The following is a 27,866-nucleotide window of genomic DNA, read 5'->3' as shown; positions in this document are numbered from 1 at the left end:
ATTGGTACTCATCCAGGCAATCCACCTTCCAGTTTTTGTTCCAAACCTGTTACAGTTATATTAACACCCTTCAAATGTAGGTATGTGTACAATTCAGAACCTTGACAGAACCCAGGACTTAGACAGATGTCTGACCGACTTTGTCATTTATGCAGGGTAAGCAAAGATCTGTTTCTGTGCAAACCCCATCGCAATAGCTGGCAGATGATATTGTACTTTTGTAATGACTAACAAAATTGTTGCAAGGCTGGATTAGAGTGCATTCCATGATGGTATCCACTGCTATGACACGTATGAATGGGTCTACTATACATGTTCGAAATTTTAGAAAGCCGAAACCCATATGGCCGAGACTATATGTTCGACTCCTAAAATTTCGAACATGTAAAAAAAATAATAAAACACACGACATAAACCTACTTTTTAAATCCCCCGTAACTTAAATATAATAACTCCGAGATCGCACTACAGTGCGGAAATGGAAATCTTTCCATTCCACACTGTACGGAGATGCTGGTTCCGCATGGTCGGCATTTCAAATGTCGATCATATGGTCTCGACCATATGGTTTTCGACATTGTGAAGTGTCGACCATGTGTAGGGGAACCATATGAACATATAGTGGTGAAGCTGTAACTTTATCTTTAAAGGGGAATTGACCAGTAGTTGCATTTGTGTGGTGGGTAAATTTTTAATCAGTGCAGTTTTGTAAAGGTTCTTTTTAACTGAATGTCATATTTGTTCTTCTTTGACTATATGTATCCTTTACTGTGTACATGTATCAGTGTCAGAAAAAAATAGTTTGTCATTTTTTTTTCATGTTGCGTTAAGCCTTGAAACTTCTAAAACCACGCTTTTCAGGCTGCAAAGTTTTCCATTTCAAAGATGCCTGTACAATATTACAGCCATATGCAGTGGGCAGGTCAGCTTTGTTTTTCAGTTTTTAATATAAAAATATGTTTCTGTTTTCCCATTTCTCATTAATTAAAACAAGTAATGCTGTGATCTTTTCCCATGTAAAATAACTTTTTAATTTCAGATCTTGCTGTCACATTTAATAAATTCAGTTTTCTGATTTTCACACTCAGTACTGTTGAATCACCAGTCCCTCAAGCTGCATTTCTTCATTTTTGCCAACTCTTTTTACACAGTGGTAGGGAAAATAAAGACCTGGAGCACTAGATTTTTCAAACTGAATTTAATAAATTACACAGCATTAAGCCCTTTCATCTTTACACTGAAGACTTCATTAAATTGACAGCATTCACTTTTTCATTCACTTAAAAAAAAAATCTTGCAATAAAATACTTCATCATGTGACTCTATTTTTAAATACCTGTCTGACAGTAAATAGATGTAAACCATAAATACTTAAAAACAGCATCATATAATATGTAAATAGAACACTTGCTTACTATCTTCTGATCTCTTTCTCTTTAAAATTAACTGCCCCATTTAGCTGTGGGGTTGCTTTCACATCCTTCCTAATTTGCCAAACCACCCCATATATTCTAACTCGTATTCCTAATTTCTACCCTGTAGTATTCTTTAACATGGGCATTAACACTAAACAAATTTCTTTTAAAATTAGGGCAGGAAGTGTAATGCTTGTACAGTACATATACTACACTTGTGTTTTTGATGACATAATTGTGCTTTTAGATTTTAGTTCTTCGTTTGTTTTACCAGTATAAAAAGTCTCACATGAAGTGCTCATAATCACATAATCACTGTTATATGTATTAAAAAAAGGTGAGATTACATAACTGCCTTGTATAAGTGTACAATAAAAATGTAGGTGATCTGGAATTAATCGACATGAACTACTTGTTAGATGTTAAATGTTCCTACTTTGCCCACAACCCCTTTATAAGTACATTCTCTCCAAAATATTGTTTAAAATATGCAAATTATTCCAGACAATATTTTTAATGCTGCTGCTATCCACTGCACTAATGACATCATAACAATTCAGTCTTACTCTACTTTTTAACACCCTTTGATGCCTCGATTGCTTGTTTGCTTGCTTTGAGATAACTGCTACAAGAACATTTTTCATGCAGCACTCTAATCAAATCATCAGACTCCTTTTTGGAATATAAATTCCCAAGTGCCCTCATTTTAAAAGATTTTGTTTAGTGTTATTGACCATGTTAAGGACTACTTCTGTGGCAATCAGGAAGATGAATTGGAATATAGGGAGGTAATGAGACAAATTAGATTGGATGCCAGCAGTCCTCCATGGCTAAATGTGGCTGCCAATTTTAAACCAGTTTTAAAGAGAAAGGGGAAAAGAAGATGGTAAACAAGATTTCTATTCACACATTGTATGTTATAGATTATCGTATGCATTGTTTTTAAGTGTCTATGGTGAACAAATATTTATTGTCAAGTAGGTATTTAAAAAGGTTTGTAGTCACATGATGAATATACATATTTGTTTTTTAATTTGTGGATGACAAACTATAAATTGTCAGTCTTCAGAGTAAAGGAGAAACAGCTTACATGTTGCACTTTTCATTTTGAAGTGTCCAGCGATCTGGCTCTTGTATTTCCTTACCAGTTTGTGAGAGATTTTCAGTCAGATTTATTGTTTTTTGTTTATGTTTCTTCATTTTTGCTCAGATTGTTGTCCGTGTAACCAACATCCTTCAAGCTGCATGGAGACCTCAGATTCAAAAATTTGAACCATATCTTACTAAAGTGGCATTGTACAAAAGTCAGAAAAATCCAGTATGCCACATTTTTTATGGGTAGGACTGCAATGAAGTGATTAAGGTGTTTTAACCTTAAAATAAGGAGAGGCAAGCTATCGATACTGACAGAGATGATTCAGGCAGATGAACCCAGATGCCAAAAGACTTGCTCTTGGTGCAAGTCTGCTTGACTCTAGTCCCTGGTGTAAGCCTGCTCGGTAGATAAGTATTACACAGTGGTAAGTCATTTATAGAGGGAGCAAGGCTTTTGGAATTAAAGCAGGTTTACACTGGTGAAAGTCACTTAGACCAAGAACAAGTCATTTGAATTGTGGCCCATTGAGAGTTTAAGAATTATGTTTAAGCCATTTATTTTCATATTAGAAATGAAGGTGTTCAAAAGCGATTTTGGAGATTTGCATGGTTCACTGATAAGATACTGTGTGATATCAAAAATTAACATGTCACAGACTATTAAGGAAAGCCGATGTGATGATAAACTACTAGATGTGTGTAGATCAAGTGAGCTTTCAAGTATTCAGCTTAAAAGCAAGAATGAAGGACTTGAAGATGGATAATAAAACTGTGATTGAAAATGAGGGGCAAATAAAGCTCAACTGTAACAGAAATAATAATAAAAACAATATGACACCTATCCTAAATGTGCTTCATGAGGGATGTGCATGGGGTAGCTTGCCAATAACAGTTCATTGCAGAAGTGAAGAACAGATCACTGCAGTCCACCCATTGTATGTCCCATCCATAGGGTGTTACCAAACATGAGAGAGAGGATATAATAGGTAGAAACACACACAACAAGCAGTGTGATGTAGCCCGTGGACTCTGGATGCCTTGGTATCCTCTGTTGCATCAACCTGATTGGAGTTGGTCTAGGGGAGGCCAGGATGTTTAGGTTGATCCAATGAATGAAGAGAGGCATCAAGGTCCAATGATGGTCAGCTGAGGAAGCCAGAAATGATCAAAATAAATTGGTCAATATTGATCAGTGCACTACTTTAGTAAACAAAAGTAAACAAGTAAACATTCGAGTTTATGGAAACTTTAATGGGTTTGATGAGGCAACACGGATGTAAATAAATTGCTGATGATAAACCAAGAATGTATGTAAACCCTTGAATCTGAAGTAGGGACTTCATTTGTCAGCAACCTTTGGGTCTTGGATCCGACTTCGGATCCGAGCTGGCAACTTATTTTACAGCTTATGGATCCGAGCTCCTAGCTCCTCCCCTTACCCATAATCCCCTGCCAACCCTGACTGACCTCAGATCTAGTTTGCCGCTCTTAGAAGAGACAGCTGGATTTCAGAGCTCCTGGCGACTTTCAGATAAGTTTTGAGAAAAAAATTGTTAATACAAAAAATCTTTGATTTGTTTAATAGTGTGTGTGTTTAGGATTCCCTTTTGTTAATTTTATTCAATTTTAGTGTATTTCCTCCCCTCGCTGGTTCGTAGAGTGTGTGTGTGTTGCTTGTGTTTTTTGGGGCCTGGTGTGTTTGTGTAGTTATTTTTTTCTTTGAAAAATGTCGGAGGCCCCAAAGCCCATCTTTTCTAAGTGCACCGAGTGTGGCCATAAGCTTTCACCGGCGGATGGCCACACTCAGTGTGTTCGGTGCCTTGGGGTTGAACACCTGTCCTCAGGGTGTTCCATCTGCGCAGCATTCAACCCCAGGGCACCGAAAGAGCGGAGGTCGAAGTTGGTTCTGGCGGGACTTTTGCCCCCAGATCCAGCTTCGGCCTCTGGTACTCCCGTGGCTCCTCCTTAGCCCTTGGTGGTAGCCACTCCTGCCCCCCTTCCCCCGGCCGGGACTCAAACTCCCACTAAGATGCCGGAGGAAAGGGAGGCCAGGAGGGAGAAAAGGAGGGAGAAGCACCACAAGCGGCGGGCCGAGGCCTCCGCTTCGGGCCCCCCCCAGCTAAGCGGGCTTCTCCCTCCACGGCTTCCAGGTCCTCTCCTCCTTGGATCAGATCCCCTTGCTTTTCCCCGGGACCCGAGGAGGAGGAGACCCGATCTCCGTCGAGGTCATCGAGGCGGCATTCCCGGCCCACCTCGGTGGCCTTGTCGAGATCTACTTATAGTCTTTCTGATGCAGACTTGGACCAGATGATGAGAAGGTTCATCCAGACCCAGCTGCAGATGAGAGTGCTCTTGCCTCCCCCCCCTTTGGGGGGGAGCTCGACACCGTTTTATGCCCTGATAGCTCCTTCTCTGACCCGCTTCCCGGGTTTGGAGCGCTCGGAGCCGAGCAGCGTTGGAGCCGGGGGTGGGTCGGTGCCGACAGTACTGGGTACTTCAGATTCAATCCTGCCCTCGAGTCTGTCGGGTCCATCGTCAGATCCAACCTCTCGGAGCCGTGGGCTGAGCTTCTGATCCGAGGGATTCAGTGTGCCTTCAGCTCCATCCAGGTCGGAGCACACGGGTCCTTCGGATCCGGTGGCCTCGGCGCCGGTTCCAATCCCTTCATCGGATCCGAGTGGGAGCCGGCTTTCGGATTCCAGGGAGAGAGGCTCCCCCTTGGCCTTCGATGTAGTGGAGAGGGCTCTGTTGAGAGCATCTGGACCCCCGGTCCTTGCATCGGCTCCACCCTGCACTCCCTCTCTGCTGGGCCAGGCTTCCATCACCCGGCCACAGGGGCAGCCTGCTTCAATGTCCCAGGTTGTTCCACTGAAACAGGATGTTGCTGGTGAGACCTCCTCGGACAGTCCCCCCGAGGAAGTGCCTTGCAAGCATAAGTGTAAGAGGAGACACGTGGACTCCCCCGAGTCCTTAACAGAGGACACGGACTTGGATGAAGGGGAAGGCTCCCCAAGGTCACCCCCGAGGATGTCTCCTTTGGAGACATCATGGAAATGCTCTGGATTGGGGGGGGGTGTCTGCCCCCAAGGCTTCCTCCGACGAGTCCGTGTTCCTGGAGGCATTCGAAGCAGGCCCGTCTACCTCTTGGGTGTCACCTCCGGCCAACCTCCTGGTGGACCTTATCACCACCAGGGCGTGGAGGGAGCCGGACACTGTGAAGCCAGTCCCCAAACGCCCAGATCGAATTTTGAGTCCCCCTGAAGACCGGTCCCATTGGAGCAAGGGTCCCCCCGTAGATGCCATGTTGATGGCGGCAGCCACGAAGAAGGAATTAGCTCAGGAGAGCCCCTCGGTTCATCCACCGAGCAAGGAGTCCCGCTCGATGGATTGCCTCGGGAAGCGGGTATTTAGTTCAGCGACCTTCTCAGTAAGGTCCCTGAACTACATGGCACATGTCATCAGGATGCAGCAAGATCTTATCAAAGAATATGCTGCTTCCCCCCCAGAGTCCATGTCGGCAGAGGACAAGCAGTTGTACTCCACTCTTATGGCCACTCTAAGATCTGTTTCAAATACCTCTATGCGGCTTTTGTCCCACGCCATAGAGGGAGCCGCTAGAGCCAGCGGAGTGGGTCTAGTCATGAGACGTCAGCTCCGACATTGTGACTTCGCGGAGCCCTTCAAGGCGTCCTTTGCGAATGCCCCCTTTGATGGTTCTACCTTGTTTGGCAAGACCGTTCGCGAGACACTTGTTCAGAGCGAAAAGGACAGGAAGACGTTGTCTGCCGTCGGGGTTCACTTCTCTGCTCCCCAGAGGTCCTTTTCCAAGAACCAAAAGGGACAGAAGAAGATGTGGTTCCAGAAATCGCAGCATTCCCATCCTGCTCCAGACAACCAGTCCTTCCGTGGCAGAGGCGGACAGAGAGGACATCTCCCTAGAGGCAGAGGGACCCCGAGAAATTTTGGGTCCAGAGAAACCTTCTCTGATCGGCCGACGCAGCAGTCCTGAGCGGTTGCTTGACTGCTCCACTCTTGAGGCAGTCTGGGGGTGCTTCTCGAAGCACCTGGTGGCTTGGGAATCCATTACGTCAGATCGCTGGGTGCTTCGTATCATATCCAGAGGTTACAAAATTACACTGCACCATGTCCCCAGACTCAAAAACCTCCCTGATGTACCACCCAATCAGAGGGAGGCGGCAGCTGCAGAAATTCAGCAGCTGCTAGAAAAAAGAGCCATCCAGCCCGTCCCCCCAGATCAACTCGGATTAGGGTTTTACTCCAGGGGTGCCAAAAAAGACTGGGGACTTGAGACCGATTCTCGACCTTTCACTCTTGAACCTGTCAGTAACCAAAGAAAAATTCCGGATGGTCACCCTTCAATCCATTCTCCCCCTCTTGCTGGAGAGCGACTGGTTGTGCTCAATAGACCTCAAGGATGCGTACTACCACATTTTAATGGACAGACGATCCAGGAGGTTTCTCCGCTTCCGGCTGGGAGCCAGTCACTATCAGTTCAGGGTCCTTCCCTTTGGTCTCACCACAGCCCCCAGGGTGTTTACCAAAGTGTTAGCAGTGATAGCGGCCCACCTGAGACTCCAGGGAATGCAGGTCTTCCCGTACCTGGACGACTGGCTCCTGTCCGCCCCAACAAGACATCTACTGTGCGCAGCCAGAAATCACCTTCTCCGCCTAGCTCCCCATCTAGGCATTACGATCAACCTAGACAAATCCTCCCTTGCTCCAACACAAGTGATAGATTTCATAGGGGCCAAAATAGATACCAGAAGTCTGCGAGCGTTCCTCACTTCGGAGCAACTTCAAAACCTGAGACTTCATGTGCGGCCATCCTCCAATTAAAAGACCCACCGGCAGAATTGGTCCTGAGGGCTCTAGGCTCCATGGTAGCAGCAATAACTCTTCTTCCATACGCTCGTCTGAATATGAGGGTGCTACAGTGGACCCTTCTAGTCCAATGGTCTTTTCAGTTTCTCCCTCTCAGCCATCCTATCTCAGTCGGCAGGGCTTGCAGGAGGGCCCTCTTATGGTGGCTCCAGTCCCCGGACATTCATACGGGACGACCCTTCTGCACGCCGCCTCCCCTTGCCACGGTGACCACGGACGCCTCTCGCCTCGGGTGGGGGGGGCATTGCTCAGGCAGAACGGTCCAAGGCACGTGGAAAGACACAGAGACCTCCTTGCATATCAACGTTCTGGAGATGAGGGCAGTGCTGTTGGCGTTGCAAGCACTTCAGAACCTTCTCCCCGTAGGAACTATTGCGATATAGACGGACAACATGTCAGTTGTCTGGTACATCAACAAACAGGGGGGATCCAGGTCATACGCTCTCTGTTGAGAGGCCATGAGGGTGTGGGAATGGGCGATCTCCACCAACCGCTTCCTTATCGCAACGCACATTCCGGGACAGTCCAACATTCTGGCGGACAAGCTCAGCCACACTATTCTTTCCCCTTACCAGTGGTCTCTCGATTCCCAGGTAGCGAAGCGGATTTTTGCTGAATGGGAGCAACCCTGCTGTGATCTTTTTGCCACTCCCTCAAACACAAAATGCTCCAGCTTCTTCGCTCTGATTCCCCCCCTCGGGGAAGCCCCGAGAGATGCTCTAGTGCATGCTTGGCCTCCCGGTCTACTTTATGCCTATCCTCCTCTACCGCTGATGCTGAAACTAATACAGAAAGCCTCTCGGTTGGGGAGCAGAATGATCCTCATTGCTCCATTCTGGCCTCGTCAAACTTGGTTCCCTTACCTGTGGTCTCATCTGGTGAATCCTCCCTGGATTCTGGATCCTATTCCGGATCTAATATCCCATCCCTCAGGCCTACCGACCCCAAATCTGGACAACCTGAAGCTGACAGCTTGGCTGCTCCAGTTCCACTCTTAGTCAGGACTCCCGGCATCTCCTCACCAGTTAAAGCCATCTTGGTGGCAGCACATAAACCTTCCACTAGAAAAGTCTATCGCAGTAAAGCGTTTCTCCATCTGGGCGGAACACCATAACATTGATCCCTTCACGGCTTCATTGCCGTCCGTTTTGGATTTCCTCACCGGACTTTTTCAGCGGGGAGCTAGCTGTTCTACGGTCAAGGTTCAACTAGCAGCCATCTCTCATTACCATGTGGGACACGAGTCAGGTCCCTTGATGACTGCGAAATTATGTAAAGCCTTCCTCAAGGGTACCTTCCTGCTCAGGCCTCCTGTCAAGGAAGCTATACCCCCTTGGGATCTATCATTAGTCCTTCAAACCTTGACTGCCCCTCCCTTTGAACCAGCTGCCTTGGCCGAACTTAAATATCTTTCCTGGAAAACGGCATTCCTTGTCGCCATCACTTCAGCGAAACCTCCCTACTTGATTTTTCATCAGGATAGAGTGTACCTCAGGACCAATCCCTCCTTTCTTCCTAAGGTGGCCTCAGAAACCAATATCAATCAGTCCATTAACCTGCCAGTTTTCTTCCCTAAGTACCAGAATAAAGGGGAATACAAGCTGCATTCCTTAGACGTGCACAGACAACTGCAGTTCTACATTCATGGGACTGCTGGTCACAGACAGTCAGATCAGTTGTTCATTTCCTTTGCCAAATTCAATCTGGGTAAAGCTATTTCTAAGGTCACCTTATCACGATGGATTTAACAGTGTATTCTCCTGGCCTATGAAACTTCGGGGAGGCCCGAACCTCAGGGAGTACGGGCGCATTCTACTCGCTCCATATCTACTTCTGCTGCCTTTAGATCTAGAGTATCTTTGGATGATATTTGCTCTGCAGCCACTTGGGCCTCATCTCAAACCTTTATCAACCATTATAAGCTGGACGTTATTTCCAGAGGGAGAGCATCCTTTGGCTCCGCAGTGCTCCGGAACATCCTTCCATGATGGCCGCCCAAGATTCAGGTAGCTGGGGACTCTGTCCCAAAGGTTGCTGACAAATGAAGTCCCTACTTCAGATTAAGAAGTTATGTACTCACCATAATGTTCCATCTGAGTAGGTGACTTCATTTGTCTGCAACCAGCCCCTCCCTCCTTCCCCCTGGCATTCAGAAGTCAATTCTTATATGTCCTTTCTTGGCCCTTTTTGGGAAACCTTGGTCTGAAATTTGGTATAAGGGCAAACTTGATCTGAGGTCAATCAGGGTTGGCAGGGGATTATGGGTAAGGGGAGGAGCTAGGATCCATAAGCTGTAAAATAAGTTGCCGGCTCGGATCCGAAGTCGGATCCAAGACCCAAAGGTTGCAGACAAATGAAGTCACCTAATCAGATGGAACGTTATGGTGAGTACATAATTTCATATTCACCAGTAGTGTAGATAAAACAAGAAAATGTCTACACAGTGTACCATACTTTTTATCACACCCTTTCTTTTATATATATATATATATATATATATATATATATATATATATATATATATACATGTAACACACATATATGTACGTTTGTATATCTATATCTAAATATATATATATGATTATGTATGTTATATATAAATTTGTTTGTGTATATATATAAAGACCATCTCTTTAAGCTGGTAAAAGTACAAATATTAGTATTTTGGCTCATTACATCAGTGACTATTTCAGCAAAGGCCCTTCATTTGAAACTGATGCATCATATGGGTTTTTGGCAAAAAAATCTTATGTGGCAGGCAAAGCTGCATCCCTTACACAGCTGGTATATACTCTTGCATACCCCTAACTAATATAAATGCATGCAAGCTCACCACACCCCAAGAATACGTTATAAAGACATTAATCAAAGCTTGTCTGATGTATTTGTCTTCACTGAGCCGTCTTCGAACAGATTGTTGATGGTGTAAAGAAATACTAGAAATCACTATGCGTTTTGGAAGGGGAAAACGTATTCTGTCTTTTTCTAAAGTATGCTTGTACTTGGCAGAACTGTGCTTATAGTCACTGATTCTGCTGAAAGAAGTAGTACTAAATGACCATGGTGTTCTTTCAGAGCAGTTAATTACATTATAATTGAATACTGGTTGTTTTTTTTTTTTTTAAGGACAGCTTCACCCAAATGTCAAGTTTTCTCAGCATGTCAAATGCCTTAAAAAATAACCACATAAATGTCAAGTTTCCTTCCCTTTAACCCAAGCTGAAGGGTGCCGCATTTAAATAAGTCTTGATTGAGGGTATTGTATGTAATTTCTCTGCAGACTATTTTGACTTTTCTGACAGAAGTATTCTTCACAATGGAGTTTACTCTGTGTCCCTGCAAAATAGCATCAAGGAAACAAACAAGAAACTGACTATAAAATAAATCACAACAGCATGGCAACCTGCATCGGGTCATTTTAGGATAAAACTTAAAAAAAAAGTTAAAATAATCTATAATCACAGCTTACAATAGCGAAGGGATATTTGTACTGCAAAAAAAGTCAGGTGTGAGAAAAACATGCTTTTTTTTTTCTAGTTTGGGGGCACTTATGTCCTTTAAATAAATTAGTATATTTCTCACTTTAATTTTTTCAGTCTCAGCAATTACAAACAACCTTAAGAAAGACAGATAATGTCTGTTTATATTCAGTGTCATTTGACAACATTGCAGTGGTATTGTTCCTTTCACTCTCTGTTTTAGTTTGAAGTGAAACACAGGAATGTGAACAGGTGTGAGAATGCTGTGTTTCAGAAAGCATTAATTTATATGAGTTTGTGTAGTATGAGGGAAATTACTGTTTTCCCCAAGATGAAGTAACCTTAGAGTTTAATATTTTTAGTAAGCAAGTGATAGGAGGGTGAAGATGCACACATGGTGGGGTGCTTCTCACAAGAAACACAGCTCTTGAGAATACCATTTTAATCTATACTTTTTCCACCAAAATGAGAGTTGCACACACTGTACCAGACTGAGTGCCTTAAATCTATTTAATTTGATATGTCTGCATGCCTACATACTGAAGCATCTGCTTCTATAATGAAACTGTTATTTCTTTATTCTAACAGAAAGCTATAATGGAGTCTGATGAAGAGTGGGCCATGAACAAGAAACTAATTGACCTCTCCTTGCGAGATATCCGCCGATCTGTAAGTATGGCATTGCAAGTTAATGTTAAAAGCTGACGATAGTTGTAAAATGGCTGAACGTCATGGAGAAGGACTTTCAGCATATACTGTTTTTTATTCTCCTTACCCACTTGCAGTGATTTCCATACTATTCTAACAAAAATAGCACTGTACTTGCAGTAATGCTATGACAGAGTGAAATTTTTTTTCGGAAGACAGGAATAGTTATTGGATATGACAGCTGCATACATTTATACAACTTTGAGTCAGCCTCAGCTTCAGATTTTGTCTTTCATTTTGTGATGAATCTTGGGGGTTTCAATTATGTGATGACATTTAGCATTGTGTAGACATTTATCTGTACTGGATTTCCTTCTAAACCTGAAATATGTGTTAATAACACGGTCATATGCATGGACCGCAGAAGGGCATATATATAACGTCATATTTTTCTTTTAATGTCATTACTTGTTGACAGGTATGCAGTAAGATCAGCACTTTGTAAATACAAACCAAGAAGAAACTTCACAGTGTGATTTATGAAAATATAACAGTTTAGTATAGAAGGTTAATGCTGTAAGTTTCTAAAGATCTTCATTCTTTCCTCTATGGTTTGATTCCATAAGTCTCTATTGGTCTGCTGGGTGAGTCTGGGCAAGTCACTTAACCAAACAGTGCTTTCAAGTCTCCCCTAAAAAAAGGTTGTACACAGTGGGTTTATGCATTTAACAGGCGAAGAATGTACTCCTTAATGTGTGTCTTGTTATTTCTTGTTACCTGTTTTTTTTGTCCTCTTCCTTTCCCAAGTAGCAAGGTAAACATTCCACCCTTCCACTTGCACCCTTTTACCACTCATCTGGCAGTTTGGTGCAGCTATGAGTTGCTAAGAGTCTTCAACCTGTAGTCCAAGATTTGATTCCGTCAGTCTGCACGTTCCTTCTTTGTAAGGTTAAGCAGGTCACTTAACCACATAATGCTACTTGGTCATCTGTGAAAAGACAAGTTTACCTCATTAACAAAAGAATAAAATAAAAACGCTTGAAAAACACTTTTATTGACAGTGTATGTCTAAGGGTGTAGTGGGAATTTTTGTAACCTAATATCTTTCTAGCATAGTGCCACAATGGTTCTCTCACAGGTCTTTATTCCTCCATTTCATTTCCTGGTTGCGGTACTTTTTTGTAAAGTCTGCATAGGGTTACCACCTTTCATCTTGGTGAAAACCAGACCAAAGTTGGACCACCTGTCTACCCACTTCCATTCCCATTTTGTGATGTGAATGTGTACGTCATTACGATGGAACGTTTTACTTTCCTTTCATTTATTTTTCTTCTATATTGGTGTTGTGTGTGACTATTTTGTTTTTCTTTATTTAACTAGATGGGGACAGTTCCACATCACTTTAGCGATATTTTTGTCAAAAATCAGGCTAATGCTACTATTTTACAGACTCTGACATTCTGTTCATTTTGCTAAACAGAATTGCAGAGTTTGTACAGTGTTTTCTGGACTACCAGAAAATCATTCTGATTTCCAGATTGTCTGGAAAAATACAGGATAAGGTGGCATGTCTAAGTCTGCATGTCCTTCCATTGTGCTGTAGTTTCCAATCATATCTCAAAGAGACATATGCTGTAGGTGAATTGGTGATCCTTCAGCTTGCCTATAGGTATGTACGAGTATGTTTGCTAACTAGAACAGGCTGGTATCTTTTCCAGTACTGATTTCTTTACTTTGCAGCAACTGCATGCCTACATGGGTTTCATGTCTCCTACAGCCCTAAACTGAGTAAAGCAAGTATCAGAAAATGATTGAATGAATGAACTTAACATCATTCTTTGTGTAGATGCTTGAATGCAGCAACACTAAGTAGAAAATGCAAAAGTGTTTGTTTCATTCATTTTATTTTATTTTTGTTTGCTAGTAAGACAAGCCTTTATTGTTTTATGACTGTAAATGAATATTAAAGCAGCATACATCAAAACACACAGCTTTACTTGCCTGTCTCACCCATCCAAGTTTCATTCATTCCTAGTGGGCCAGATATAGGCAAAAGTACACCTCCCCAACTTGGAAATAAAGAAGTTTGCAGTGAACACTGTCAGCGTTTTATGCATTGAAGTTTCATGATGTTTTTCTTGTTTCACTGTTGCAGTCATTACATTTAGGTAATCTGCTGGCAGGTTGCTCTCAGTCAGCCTGATTAACAAAGTCTTGGGTCCTGCGTCGGTTGCTGTCCCTTCATCCATGACGTCAGGTTGTCAGGGGTATAAAACATGCAGCCGACGCTATTACATCAGTCTTTCTTGCCGCGCGGTGCCCAAAGCAGAAGCAGTTCGCAAGTGCTGGTCGGCCAACTCCTGAATTTTTCGTTTTCGAGTTTCAGAACCGAAGTCTTCAACTAAAAGTTAAGTACCCCGTTGGGGAAACTTTTTCTTGCTCCTTACCGGTGTCAGTAAAAGTTAATAATTGCATTACTTGTGGGAAGCAAATACCTCATAAGGATTTTCATCTGCACTGCATTCCTTGCCTGGGCCCTGATCACACGTGCCTTGCTGTCTTTTTTGTGCTAAATTTAATCAACGCACGATTAAACGTCTGTATATTTTTGCTTCTAATTACTTTGGCTCAAGATTTAATAATCCAGAAATGTCGTCAGTTAGCAATCCGACTACCGGAATACCTAAAACATGCAAAGAAAAAGACAGAGACAGACCGTCGAGGTCCAAAACTGACGACAACGCTTCTCCTAAGCCAGTCACCAGTTCGCCGATAGTCAGTGAGGTGCTTTCGCAGCCCCTGATATCTGCTACTTCCGATTCGCAGGCCTCTGCTGAGACCCATTCGGAGTCTGGTATGCCGCGTGATACTTCAATTTTGGAACCCACGGATGTCTCTACCTTAGATGGGTCCGGAGCCGCTGTGCAGGCACCGGCTTCTGAGGGTGTTTACAGGCCTACAGATTTGTATATTAGGCCGGCGCCATCTTCAAAACTAAGGGCAAAATCTAAATCTAGGTCTAAAAAATTGATGCCTGGGCCACATGTACAGGCCCTTATGCCTAAAAAACAAATGATCAAAATGGCTGAAGATTTAATTACTCTGATCAGGGATAGCCAACCCCCTCCTTCTAAGAGGCCTAGGCATGATATTGTTTATGAATCTTCTGAGCAGGATTCTATTTCCTGACTCTTCTAATGAACAGGATTTGTCTGTTCCTACTTATGAGGACTCTGATGCAGAAGATTCTATTCCTTCTGCTTCTCCCCTTGAGGATTTTTCTTTTGGGGAAACTTTACATACCTTAAGGGAACATTTCCACTGGGAAAGTCAGGATTTCTCTGAATCTAAAAAGAGACTTGTGGATTTTCTTCTTCCTCCTCCTTTGGCTTTTGGCTTTTGGCCTTTGGCTATACCTCCTGTTCTAGACATTGTTGATGATGTTTTTTCAGAATCTAGTATGACTCCTGATTCTCTGCCTCCAGCTCCTTGTAAGCCAGACAGATACTACAGGGTTCCTGACTCCCACAAATTCCTTTTCAAAAATCCTATTGCTGATCCTGAAACCATTTCTCTACTGCTAAAAATCCTACCCCTTCTGATAGAGAGTCCAGGGCGCTGGATAGATGGGGTAAGAAGGTTTACACGTCTGCAACCTTGGCAATAAGGGCTTTAAACTGTCAATTTCATATGCTTAAATGTCAACAGCATTTCATGGGACTACTTAAACAGAAAATGATGTTAATCTCTGACTGTGTGGAAAATCAAGATTTGCAGGATTTCTTACATTCAGCTGAACAAGTTGGAAAACATACTTTGCAAAGTGGTTTTGATTCCTTGGAGGCCTCTTGCAGGGCTGCTGTAACTGGATCTGTGCTAAGAAGACATGTGTGGCTCAATGAGCAAACTGCCTGACCATGTTAAAACAAAAGTGCTGGATGCTCCTTTGCAACAAGACAATCTCTTTAGTAATAAGGCTAACGAAGTGTTAAAAAAGATGGAAGATAAAGCTAAATCTATGCAAACTGTGAAAGATTTCTTACAAGTGCAACCTCCAAGATTTAGTAGGCACTGGCCTACTAAGAACTGGTCCTTTCCAGTCCCCTCGAGAGCCGCTCAAGTCAAATCAAGACATTCCAAAGGCTCCAGGTTTCAGTCACAAGGAACTTTTTGAACAAAACAATGGAGTGCCTCCTCCTCCAAATCTGGAAACAACAAGGCACCACCCAATGGTAAACAGTCTCAATGACTTCCCTCTGCAATCACCAAGCACTTACCTTTTATCCGCCCCTTTGGGGGGAAAACTGGCACTTCATGCACAAAACTGGCAACTTATTACCCAGGACAAATGGGTTTTAAATATAGTATCCCAGGGGTACAGATTTCACATCGACACGTTGCCAATCCCAAATGGATGGCCAGATCTGCCCCCAAATCAGTGGGCAGAGGCCCAGAAACAAGTTCTGTCCCTCATGAACATGGGGGTTATTCAACCAGTACCAGAAGAGGAAAAGGGACAAGGTTTCTATTCAAGACTTTTCCTGGTACCCAGAAAAGACAAATCATGACGTCCAATTCTGGACTTATCCACTCTAAACACATTTCTGGACATTCCAAAATTCAAGATGCTGATTCTTCAACAGTTACTACCTATGCTAGGCAAAGATGCCTGGTTGGTAACTCTAGACTTGAAAGAGGCTTACCTGCATATCCCAGTCGGAAATCTTGCAGAAGATACCTCCGCTTGAAAGCAGGCTACTTGCATTACCAGTTCTTTGCACTGCCCTTTGGCATATATACTGCGCCCAGGGTCTTCACAAAGTGCCTGGCTCCAGTAATTGCATTTTGCAGGCAAAGAAATATTCAGATATATCCATACATGGACGATTGTCTAATTCAAGCAGAAAACAAGGACATTCTTCTAAAGCATCTGGCATTTGTAAAAAGGGTTCTAACTTGTCTAGGTTACACCATAAATGAAAAGAAATGACAACTGGTACCCACTCAAAAATTACATTCCTGGGTGCAAGCTTGAATACAACTGCCTAGATGACTTACCTTACGCCAGAAAAGCATATTCAGTTGGTAACTTACTTTAAACAGGTGGCCTCAAAAACCTGCTATCTGCAAGACAAATTCTGCAAGCCTTGGGGTTCATGGCCTCTTACATTCTTCTAATTCCATATGCAAGACTGCATATGAGGAAACTTCAGTGGTACTTAAAAAGTTTATTGAGTCAACATTGTCACAGCCTGGAAACAATGATTCCTATCATACCTTGCCTGCAACTAGAGTTCCTATGGTGGACAGAGGCCTGCCACCAAAACAAGGGACTGCCATTCACTCCACTCCCTGCCACCCAAACCCTAACTACAGATGCATCAGACTATGCTTGGGGGGGGGGGCACATCTGGCAGGAAAGTGCATTCAGAGCAAATGGAGCCCAAATCAAATGCACCTACATATCAATCAGAAAGAGATGCTAGCTGTACAGAATGCACTGACAGCCTTCAAGGACTATCTTCATCCAGGACAACTAATGATAAAGACAGGCAACACCACAGTAATGTGGTACATAAACAAGCAGTGGGGTACACTTTCTTACCCCTTTTGCAGACTAGCCATGGCATTGTGGAACACGGCCTTGACCTACCAAATACAACTACAAGCTCAATTCCTGCCAGGAAAGCTAAATACTTTAGCAGACGAACTAAGCAGAAATCTAATGGACCTACACGAATGGAAACTGGAACCACAAGTTTTCAACATGTTGACACGCAAATGGGGGAGCCCAGACATAGATCTTTTTGCCTCACCCCAGAACTATCAGTTGGACAAATTCTGCACAAGAATTCATCACAAAAAAGCTTGGAAAGTGGATGCTCTATCATTCAGCTGGAAAAACCTATCAGTTTATGCTTTTCCCCCCTCTGCCTCTGCTCTCCAAAGTTCTACTAAAAGTCAGACAGGACAAACCAAAAATTATTCTGATTGCTCCAGACTGGCCTCGCCAACACTGATACCCACTCCTGAGCAATGTGTCACACCTTCCTCTGTGGCACCTGCCTCAGACACCTTACCTGCTGTCTCAGCAGAACTACCAAATTCTGCACAATCAGCTCCAAACTTTGAATCTTGCAGCGTAGCTAATCAACTAATTTCACCCTTGCCATCCCTCAGCAAACCTGTGATGAATGTCATTTTGGAGGCTAGAAGGCCTAGTACTAGAAAATCTTATGATGACAAATGGAAAAGATTCTGTGCCTGGAACCAGTCACAAGGAATAAGCAAAGCAATGCCCAATATTCCTCAGATTCTGCAATACTTAACTGAGATGCTTCACAAGGGCCTTTCTCTTCCATAAAAATCCCTGACTCTGCCATTTCAGCTCATTACAACACAGCACATTCCCTCTTTTCTCATCCTCTGCTAAAGCAGTATCTCAGAGGGGCCATAAATTTAAGACCTCCCAGGAGAGCACCAACTCCTGCATGGGACCTCAATTTTGTTTTGGAAAAACGCACTCTCCCTCCTTTTGAGCCAGCTGCTACTGCAGACCTAAAATTTCTCTCCTGGAAAACAGCTTTCCTTTTAGCAGTCACTTCAGTTGGAAGGATTTCAGAATTACAGGCTGTTATGGCAGTGGAGCCTTTCATTATTTTTCATTTGGACAGGGTGGCTCTCAGGACCAATCCATCTTTCGTGCCTAAGGTGGTATCCAGTGTGGCTCTTAATCAGACCATTCATCTGCCAACTTTCTTTCCCAATCCACAGAACAAGGGTCAGCGGATTCTGCATTCATTGGCTGTACACAGACAACTTAGATTCTACTTAAACAGGGCAAAATCTCTAAGAAAATCTGAACAACTATTGGTGGCATTTGCTGCCGGGGCAGAGGGAAAGACTATTTCAAAGCAGACTATTTCCAAATGGATAAGCCATTGTACTTGTTTCTGCTATATGCACCATTGTAAACCTATCCCCAAGGGGATCAGATCTCATTCCACCAGGGCTGCTTCTACTTCTGCAGCCTTTCTCAGAGGGGTTCCTACCAGGGACATTTTAGAAGCTGCTACCTGGAACTCAGTTCATACGTTCACCAAACATTACCATTTATCTCTCTTCTCTAAATCCAGAGCTGGCTTTGCTACTGCTCTCCTGCAGGGCCATATAGCTGCTCCTAATTCTGTATAAATCCATCCTGCCATCCATAGCTTTGGGATTCTACCCAAATGTAATGACTGCAACAGTGAAACATGAAGAACATAGTATAGTTGTGTACACTTAAGATAAATGTAGATGTTCGAGTGTATTCACTGATGCAGTCCTGGTTACCCGCCTTCCAGCCCTCTGTTTTTTCTCTTACTATACCTCTCCTTTCTTTTACTATGCTTAAAAGCCGTTTTGGTGTATTTGCGTTTGTTTGGAGGTATATTTTGTATATATATATATATATATATATATATATATATATATATATATATATATATATATTGCTCCCCATTTGGGGGGCACCTGACATCTGGGGCAAGAAAAAGTGATGTAATGGCATCAGCTGCATGTTTTATACCCCTGACGACCTGACGTCATGGATGAAGGGACAGCAACTGACGCAGGACCCAAGACTTTGTTAATCAGGCCGACTGAGGGCAACCTGCCAGCAAATTACCCAAATGTAATGACTGCAACATTGAATACACTCGAACATCTACATTTATGGTAAGTGTACACAACTGTACTTCACCTGCTTCGCATTTGTCTTCACTGCCTCTTGTTACTGAGGCTTCTGCACAGGTTGGCATGGGTATGGTTTCGCTGTCTTTGAGGAATCCCTGCTATTTATGCTCCAGGCTTAAAGGAGCGTTCTCTTCAAAGAGGGCTTTCAAGATTGATATTATTGTGACCACCAGAAGCCCAATAGAGTGTACTGTCAGTTGTGGAGGGAATATACTATTCTCCTCTCTCTATCTTCCCCCATTAGACCAACCTATACCCCCTGTAGGAAGAGGTCCCCATACATAACGTCCTAATAGCAGTTGATATTATATTTCCAGGACCACCTTCAAGGACACCCATGGAGCTTTTTCACCAGGCAGCTGCTTAACATTCCTGTCTGCCAGATCTACCCATGGGATGCTCTGATTATAGCCAGCCTAATGAAACAGAATTATCCATGGCCAATGGATTTGGATGCCATTGTGAGTAGTCATGTCTTTTTTCTTTATTAAGATCTTCTTTGACAGATGCAATTGTTTCAGAGGCGTTTCTGGTGAATCTCCAGTCTCTCCTCCAGAAAGGGGTTGTGGAGTTATACCCTGTTGTGAGAGAGGGAAACAGATTGTGTGTCAGCACCTTATCCCAAAGACGTTGTTGGTAGCGTTGTATAGTGAATCCTGAGTGTCAGTAAGAGTTTACGAGTACTGGTAACATCATACAGGTGAGGTTCCATGTGGTTACTCTTCAGTCCCTGCTGTCTTTGTTGGCTAAATGTGTCTAGATAATCTAGAGTATGATATATGCCTACTGGTGCATCAGCTTTGGCCATAGGGCATTTTAGTGTTTTGGTGTGGGGTCCTTACAGGACCAATGTATAATTGCTTCCCTTTGTCCTTCCACTTTCCCAGAGTTTCTTGATCAAAGTACTGGCAGTGGAGGTACTATAGCAAAAAGGCGTGATTGTTTCTTGCTTGAATGACTGGTTGATGTTGGTCTACCTTTACAACTTTGTGTATGTAACATGGGATCTAATTAAGAAGAGGTCCATATTTGATAACCTCTAGGACTAGCACCATAGATGTTAAGTCCTTCTAAGCATATAAAATTTTCCCAGGTTGGCATTATGTTCTCTTCCTTCATAGCATTAACCATGATAGCACCTGTAAACTCTTCTTTCATACAGTGAAAAAGTCTCTTGACAGTAAGAAATTATCTTGTGCTGTATTTTGTCATACATGTTATGCAAGTGCTATAAATACCATTTTTCCTTCTTTGTTTCTTCCCTTTGTATTCTTCTCTGAAATTTCCATTTATCCCATTCACTGTGTTAATTTTAGCTTCCTTTTTTGCATTATGTGCTGGGCTTTATCATATTATATCAAAAACTCACAATATCCTCTCTGTTTTCTTTAAATGTACCTGTGCTGACAAGCATAGTAAATGTATTTATTGTCTTGGACCTTAGCTAACACCAACATGTATTCTATTTGTGTCACTGTAATGATGCTGACAGGTATCACTGGAGGTAACTCAAAAGATGTTCTCTTGCTGTAGAAGCTTTCTTCTCTTCCATCAAATGATTGTTTACTTTTCCCCCTTATTTTCAATGACACTCTATCAAAGTTTAGAAAAATATTGCACTTCTAATAAAAGTGTCTACTGTTTTCAAAATATTAAAACTCATCGTGAAAAAAAGCTGAAGGCTTTCATAAGTCATCCATACACTGAGGTTGTCTGGCTGGGCAGCCCCCCACATCAAACAGTCTTCACTGGCATTCCTGGCTGCATCTTGCGTAGTTCACAATGACACCAGGTCAGCCTTTATGGGGCTGCCCCTTCAGAGGTCTCATCCTGTTCATTTCTGAAGCAAATGACCATTGTAAGAATAAAGGAAACAGGGCAGACATTGATGGTTGTGTCATTAAATTTCACTCTGAGCACTTAGAAGCCAGTATCAGTGTAGTACCAGGATGCTGAGCCGCCACAAAAGTAGCAAGGTGCTAAAAGCAGGCAGTCAGACTAGACTATTTCCTGAGTTCCTTATGACATCTAGGAGAACACAAAAAGACCCATGGTAAATCACAGCAGCCCTAACTGCATTGCTTGACTGTCTCCCAAAGGAGGCATTTCAGGACATTATACCCACCATGCCCCAGCTAGGAGAAGAATCTCTGGAGCCTCATGAATAAAGGATTATTGCCAGGGGATACTCTTTCATTTTCCTTATCTCACATTGGATCCGGTCTTTATCTTTGCCTGACGTCCTACAAAAGACTCCAGCAAGGAATGATGTGCTCAGAAACATCTATACCGACCCAAAGTAGTAGGATACTATTTCATGCTATTTTTGTATCCAGGATTACTTCCGGCCTGCGCCATATCTCAGCAGTCTATCAACATTTAAACCCATAGAATCCTTCATATGGTCACAGTGCTGCCTGTCTTCCCATGAATCTCCAGAAAACATTTGAGTGTGCTCTTTGAACCTCCAGTTCTTTTTCTACACATCAAGATTGCTGAAGAACCAAGGGTAAGGATCAGACAGTTCCACTTTTCTTTCCTTCTTTTTGGGCTTACCTAGTCCCCCTGGAAACCCCAGCTCCAGTAGTCCCAACATTCTGAGACTCTTCTCCACATTCCCCTCTTGGCTAAATCCTGTAAAACCTCCAGGTAGACAGCCCTCTCAACTTCAGATTCTTCTGGTGATAATGACCATTAACATGTCTACCCTAAGGAAGGGGCCATTACAGTGGACAAGCAGGTCAAGGATCCTAGATGCTTTAAGTCCCAATTTCTTATTAGTACAAGAAGATATCATCAGTATTGCTGTCCCTCAATTTTTCATGACTCACTTCTCAATGGAACACTATCAATCCAACAACTTGGTAATAGACTGGTATGTCAGTAAACAAGGAAGAAGTCACTCTTATCCATAGTGCTGCAAGGCCATGAGAGAGTGACATTGGGTGATAGAAAGTACTTACTACTACTTCTGGGCATTCATATCCCTGAGGAGACCAGGTCACTAACCGACAATTTAAACCACTGCCTGTTTATTACCCACAAGATGTTATTCAGTGCTGATTTGGCCAGTATAATCTTTAATTTGGACTTTTCTGTCTGTGTGCCCAGTTTATTTCTACTGTGACAGTCAACTGCCCCAAAGGTCTTTTCCTTGATATCTTCTCAAGGAAGTTAGATGATGGATGTCCTAATTCATTGCTAGCCAGATAGTTTTCTTTATGCTTTTTCATTTCTTCTGATGACAACATTCATTCCAGAAGCTTAACTACACAATGTCGAAATCAGTCTTATTACCTTTCCTAAAACAGACTTAGTTCTGTCTTCTCAATTCTGCCCCCAAACCTCACCAAAGCTCTGACCTGTCAAGATGATGCTGTTTCACCATTCTGGCAAGAGTAAACTAAACCTAGCAGCATTTCTGATGACAGACATGTGCCAGGACTTCTCAGAGCAGTCTGTGCCATTTCCTTTTCACAGACCACCACTCAGAAAACTTGCTCAGAGAAGTGTTCTTGGTTTTCAGTTTGAGGTTTAGACCCCTTCTGTGCACCTAATTGTAAAGTTCTAAATCATTTTTGTCAGAAAAGTCTGATTCTGGCCTTAACTTACTGCTGCTAGGCATTAATGTATTAAGAGACGAATAGCTAAGTGACACATTCCTGATTGCCAGCAAGCTGGACAGCAATTGCCTAGAGGTGAGTTTAAAAAGAAAAATAAATGTGAGATATTTTCATCTGAACAAGAAAAGCAGCTTTTTGCATTTTTTCAGCTGAAGTCTTTTTCTCCAAATGTATTGTGCTTAATCATTGCACTGAATACCACAAATTCAAAACCATAATCCATTTGTGGAACAAAAGTGCTGTGTGTAGTCTGCCATTCATTCTCCATCTACGAAGACAGACCATACAACTAATGCACCAGGCATGGTTAACAGCACAGTATGATCATTTGCTGTCAACTTTAATTAGTTTAAAGTCTGTTTACTGTCCATTTCTAACTTTCACTGTGGGCAGGAGCGCACTTCATTAATATATTGAAGGTCTGCATATCCTTCTTGAGAAGGACCTTCTAGCTCAGGCCTTTAATGAGACCTAGTTTTGCCATGCCATAGTTAATTTTTGCTGGAGGGACTGAGTTTTACCCTTTAAGCATACAGCTTTTGCTGACTGGAAATTCTTATCCTGGCAGACCCTCTTCTTGCTGTTGTTACACTTTCTAAGATCATTCCAGAGCTCCCCAGATATTTTTTTCAAATCTGCATGTCTGGTTTTCCACAAGAAGAATAACTGTTATGAGTAGCTCTGCCTTTATGCCCAAAGTCACTACTCGCATTTATTTGTACCTTCGTGTCGTTCTGCCATGGGCAGTGGCTCAAAAGGTAACAAACCCACCTTTGATGCTGAAAGATCAGAGAGCTACAGGTTCTCCACTAGGTCCGAGGAAACTGAATTAATTTTTAATTGTTGATATTGCTGTGCAGCATTAGAAGGAGCTGCTCTCCTAAGTCCTTAAGATAAGATGATAGACCAAGCTTCCATGTGCATGAGTGGTTAGAAGCTCAAGTAAGTGTAAAAGATGCCATTGCATGTATTGAAAAGAGCACGGATTGCTTTATTTATATCCTTTGTTATGTACACTTCTTTACACGTTCATAATCATAACATATATCTTGTCATTTATTTCCATTTTTCTAAGCTTTAACATATAACTACCCAGAAAAACAATTATTTCCATTTTTTTATTTCACGATCCAGCATCAACTGTTTTCTTTTTATATTCCCTGTCCTTTCTTCCACAACTGTATTTTATTTCAGCTATCACATTTTTATCATTCTGTTTTATTATGCAGTAACCCTTTACATGTATCTTCTTTTCATTAATTTCCAGATTGATACAAACAATATTCTGCCCCATTTTCAGTTTCACATTTCTTCTCATATACTGTCATATCCATTGCTATATTTTTAAATATCATTTTTATTCCCTTTTTCAAACTTCTCAAAAGCTGTTTATTTTACATTTTGAAAAAAAAATGTAGTGCTGTTTCTTCCTCATTACACTCATCACATTTTCTTTTTTTTCCAATACCTTACATTTAAATTGCTTTTAACTGGTAACTTATCCAACAAAATTCTCCACAGGAAATCCATGCTTACTAAAAAATCAAACATTTCCCTTCTATTCTTTATAGCATTTTTAACATCATCTTCTAATTCCTTCCAAGGATGTACATGTCATATGGTACTTCTCCACAATATTATTATTATTATTATTATTATTATTATTATGTCATCATTGCTTTTATCAGTCATTCATTTTCACCTTCCATAAATTTTATTTTTTCATATTCTTTTCCTGCTATCTTTTCTTACTTACCACTTTTCCCTGCCTTCAAATTTCTGTACTTCTTCATAATGTACATATAACATTTCCCCATCATTTGCAACCCTCTCTTTCACCTCCTTTATTACCCAGAAAAAATGCATAGATGTTAACTGCACTATAGGGTTTTTTTTTATATTCAGGCCTCCTCCTTTTTTATTGTTTATCGCATCTCTTTTCACTGTGTTCAGTCTTGATCTGCAAATAAAATTATATATATATATATATATATATATATATATATATATATATATATATATATATATATATATATATATATATATATATATTCTAGCATCTCTTTATTTTAGCTGGAAGCATGCATGGTCCTCATAAATATGCTAATTTTCATAACATGAGAAAAATAATAAAACCGAACCAACACAACCAATAGAAGGATAAATAAAATCACTTTATTAAATAAGATAGTAAGCACTTTTGCGATGTCCTCATCGCTTCTTCAGACAGTCTGAAGAAGCGATGAGGACATCGCAAAAGTGCTTATTATCTTATTGTATATAGTATGTATGTAGTGGAATGGGGGTATAGCTCAGTGGTAGAGCATTTGACTGCAGTATGTATTCAATGTTTACACTTTTTTTTCAATGATGGATTAAAACTACACCACCATGACAGCATTTTTTTTGTATTTCTTCCAACATTATTTTCCACTGTTCTATTACAATTTTATACTCTCCAAATTTCACTTTGAATGCACTTTTTTCATTACTAGTTTAAATGTTACATTTATTTTCCTAGGTTCATCAAACCATACTTATTTAACTATAACCCAGCTTTTTTTTAATAATTCCTTCACTTGTACCACCACTCCCATTACCCATACCTTATTTTTAGCCACAACCACTAAATCATCTGCATATGACATACAAATCAGTATTATAATCCTTTTCCCATCTCCCATTTTGCTTTCATTTCACACATGAGTGTTTTAATTATTGTATTCATTACCAGTACAAGTAGACACATACTCAGTGGACATACTCGTTTAACTCCTCTCCAACTTTTTATCTTTTTTCCGTCTCTCAACTTACCATAATTTTCTTCCATCACTTTTCATACAGTATTTTTGTAGCATTTATAGCATTCAAATTTTTTTCTCCTATGCCATATGTCTGTTGAATTTACCGTATCTCGTCTTGACTAACCTTATCAAATGCTACTGTCATATCACATCACTAGCCTTATTCCCTTATTCACTTCCAAAGTCATGTTACTTTCTTTTGCTATTAACATTTTCTTCATGTCTCTCCCCTTGATTCTGAAAACACCTTCTCCTGTAACTTCATCCAAAACCTTCTGCTTCCTTTTTTGTATCATTTTATATATTTCACTGTGTTATCGGTCTCCAAGTTTTTGTCTTTTTTTTTCTCTATAAACTTGCTGTTCCACAAATACCTTCATCCATTATTCCTTTCACTATCCATTCATTTAATATTTTATAGAATATTGCCTTCTCATTTTTGTTCATCTGTTTATAACCAGTTCAACTATTCCTGGTGATTTTTTCCTTTTATTATGTCTTCCATTTCTTTCATAGTAATTTCCTTTTCCTGAGAATTCTTAACATTTTCAGATTTTTTTTTTACATTACATACTTCATGTACTGTTTCCTTTGCATACATTCTACTCACATAACTCTTCACAATTTCCATGATTTTCTCTGACAATATCTAATATTTCCTTCTTCCTCAAACACTCATGTTTCCTTCTTTTATTTTGCTTCTTTTTCCAAATATTGTAAAATGTCCTATTTTTCTTTGTAAAAAATTCTAAACAATAGATTTTGTTTTTCTTTATTTTTCTTATAACTATTTATTTCATTTTCCTTTGTTTTTGATTTTATTATATTCTCTCATATTCATTTGATTCATTCATCAAAAATCTTTTCTTGTATTTTTATAAGCACTCCACCAGTCTGTCCAGTTTTTATAATGTACTCTCATTGTTATGTGATCTTTCTTTAAAATGGTATGTTTTCTTTTCACCTCATTCATTTTAGCAATCTCTCCAGTCAGTCATTTTACACAGTCCCCATCTTTTATTACTTTTCTGTCATTCCATATTCTAGCCCATATCACTGTATGATGCGAGAGCTTCATCCATTTCTACCACACCTGCTACTTATTTCATGCATTTTGAATACACCACATAATATGTTTCACTTCTATCCCCCCATTCTATATGTCCATTCTGTTTTTCTCCTATTTTCAACCCTTCATGCTGTATAACTTTTCTTATTACTTTAATATATTCTTTTTCCTTCTCCTTTTTCAAATATCTACTTCTACTTTCCGAAAATAAACCCTTACTGCTTCCTGTCTTAATCATATCCTCATACCTCATCCTTTAAACCCCTCTATTTCTTATATTTCTGAAACATAATAGGAAATACCTGGACAAGTTGTACTCTCTTCCTTCTTAGAAAATTCTTCATTCCTACCTACCTTCTACTAGCTTTCATACTCTACCTGCTATCAATAACATGCAGATCATTTTCATTAATCATACTCCTCAAGTTATCCTCTATTCTTCTCTTCCTACTGAGCTCTCATTCTACCATGACTCAATAACAGCTGTCAACATCTCTACAACTCTTTCCCAACCACCTATCCATATTTCCTCCCTAAACACTTCACGTATTGCAACTCCATTGGAACTCAAATCAAAATAAAATTAAATGGAAAAATCCTCTTCAAAAAACAAGAATCGGTAATACCCCAATATACTAAAATCCTCGTAGGAGGAAGCATTCACTATAATCTTGGCACTACCTATCACAACCAACATCAAGACAATTCCCTTCCATTCACTACTGTAGCCCATAATGATCAACCCACCCAGGTAACCTAACTTGTGCCATCATAAATATTAGAAACATAAAAAAATAAAACTGCTGAACTACATGCCTGGATTACTCAACACAAGTCTGATTTTCTTGCTATAACTGACTCTTGGCTTAATCCTAACATAAACAACTCCAAAATTCACAGAGAGAGACACACACACACTGGCTAGCATATCATCTGTAATAACCATATAAGGAGGAAAGGTGGTAGTATTGCTCTCATATTTCCCATCAACTACCACATTTCCCTGTACAAAAAATACCAAAATTCACTTCTTCAGATCTTCTTGTTACTTCCCAGAAAATAAGCAAATATAAACAATCCTGTATTAATATCTT

General features: G+C 41.1%; 1 protein-coding gene across 2 annotated transcripts in view; it reads left to right on the top strand.

Moving 5' to 3' along the window:
• Window positions 1-27,866, top strand: part of CWF19L2 (CWF19 like cell cycle control factor 2) — a 1,774,451-nt gene that overhangs the window by 1,455,171 nt on the left and 291,414 nt on the right. For both annotated transcript variants that reach the window (XM_044072604.1, XM_044072603.1), the window contains one exon: window positions 11,480-11,560. In XM_044072604.1, the coding sequence (XP_043928539.1) occupies window positions 11,480-11,560 (81 nt within the window). The remainder of the gene's footprint in view (window positions 1-11,479; window positions 11,561-27,866) is intronic.

This window comes from Protopterus annectens, chromosome 5.part0 (genome assembly GCF_019279795.1).
Source record: "Protopterus annectens isolate FY-2018-M chromosome 5.part0, PAN1.0, whole genome shotgun sequence".
NCBI classification, from domain to species: Eukaryota; Metazoa; Chordata; order Ceratodontiformes; family Protopteridae; genus Protopterus; species Protopterus annectens.
This window is presented reverse-complemented; position numbering and strand designations above follow the sequence as displayed.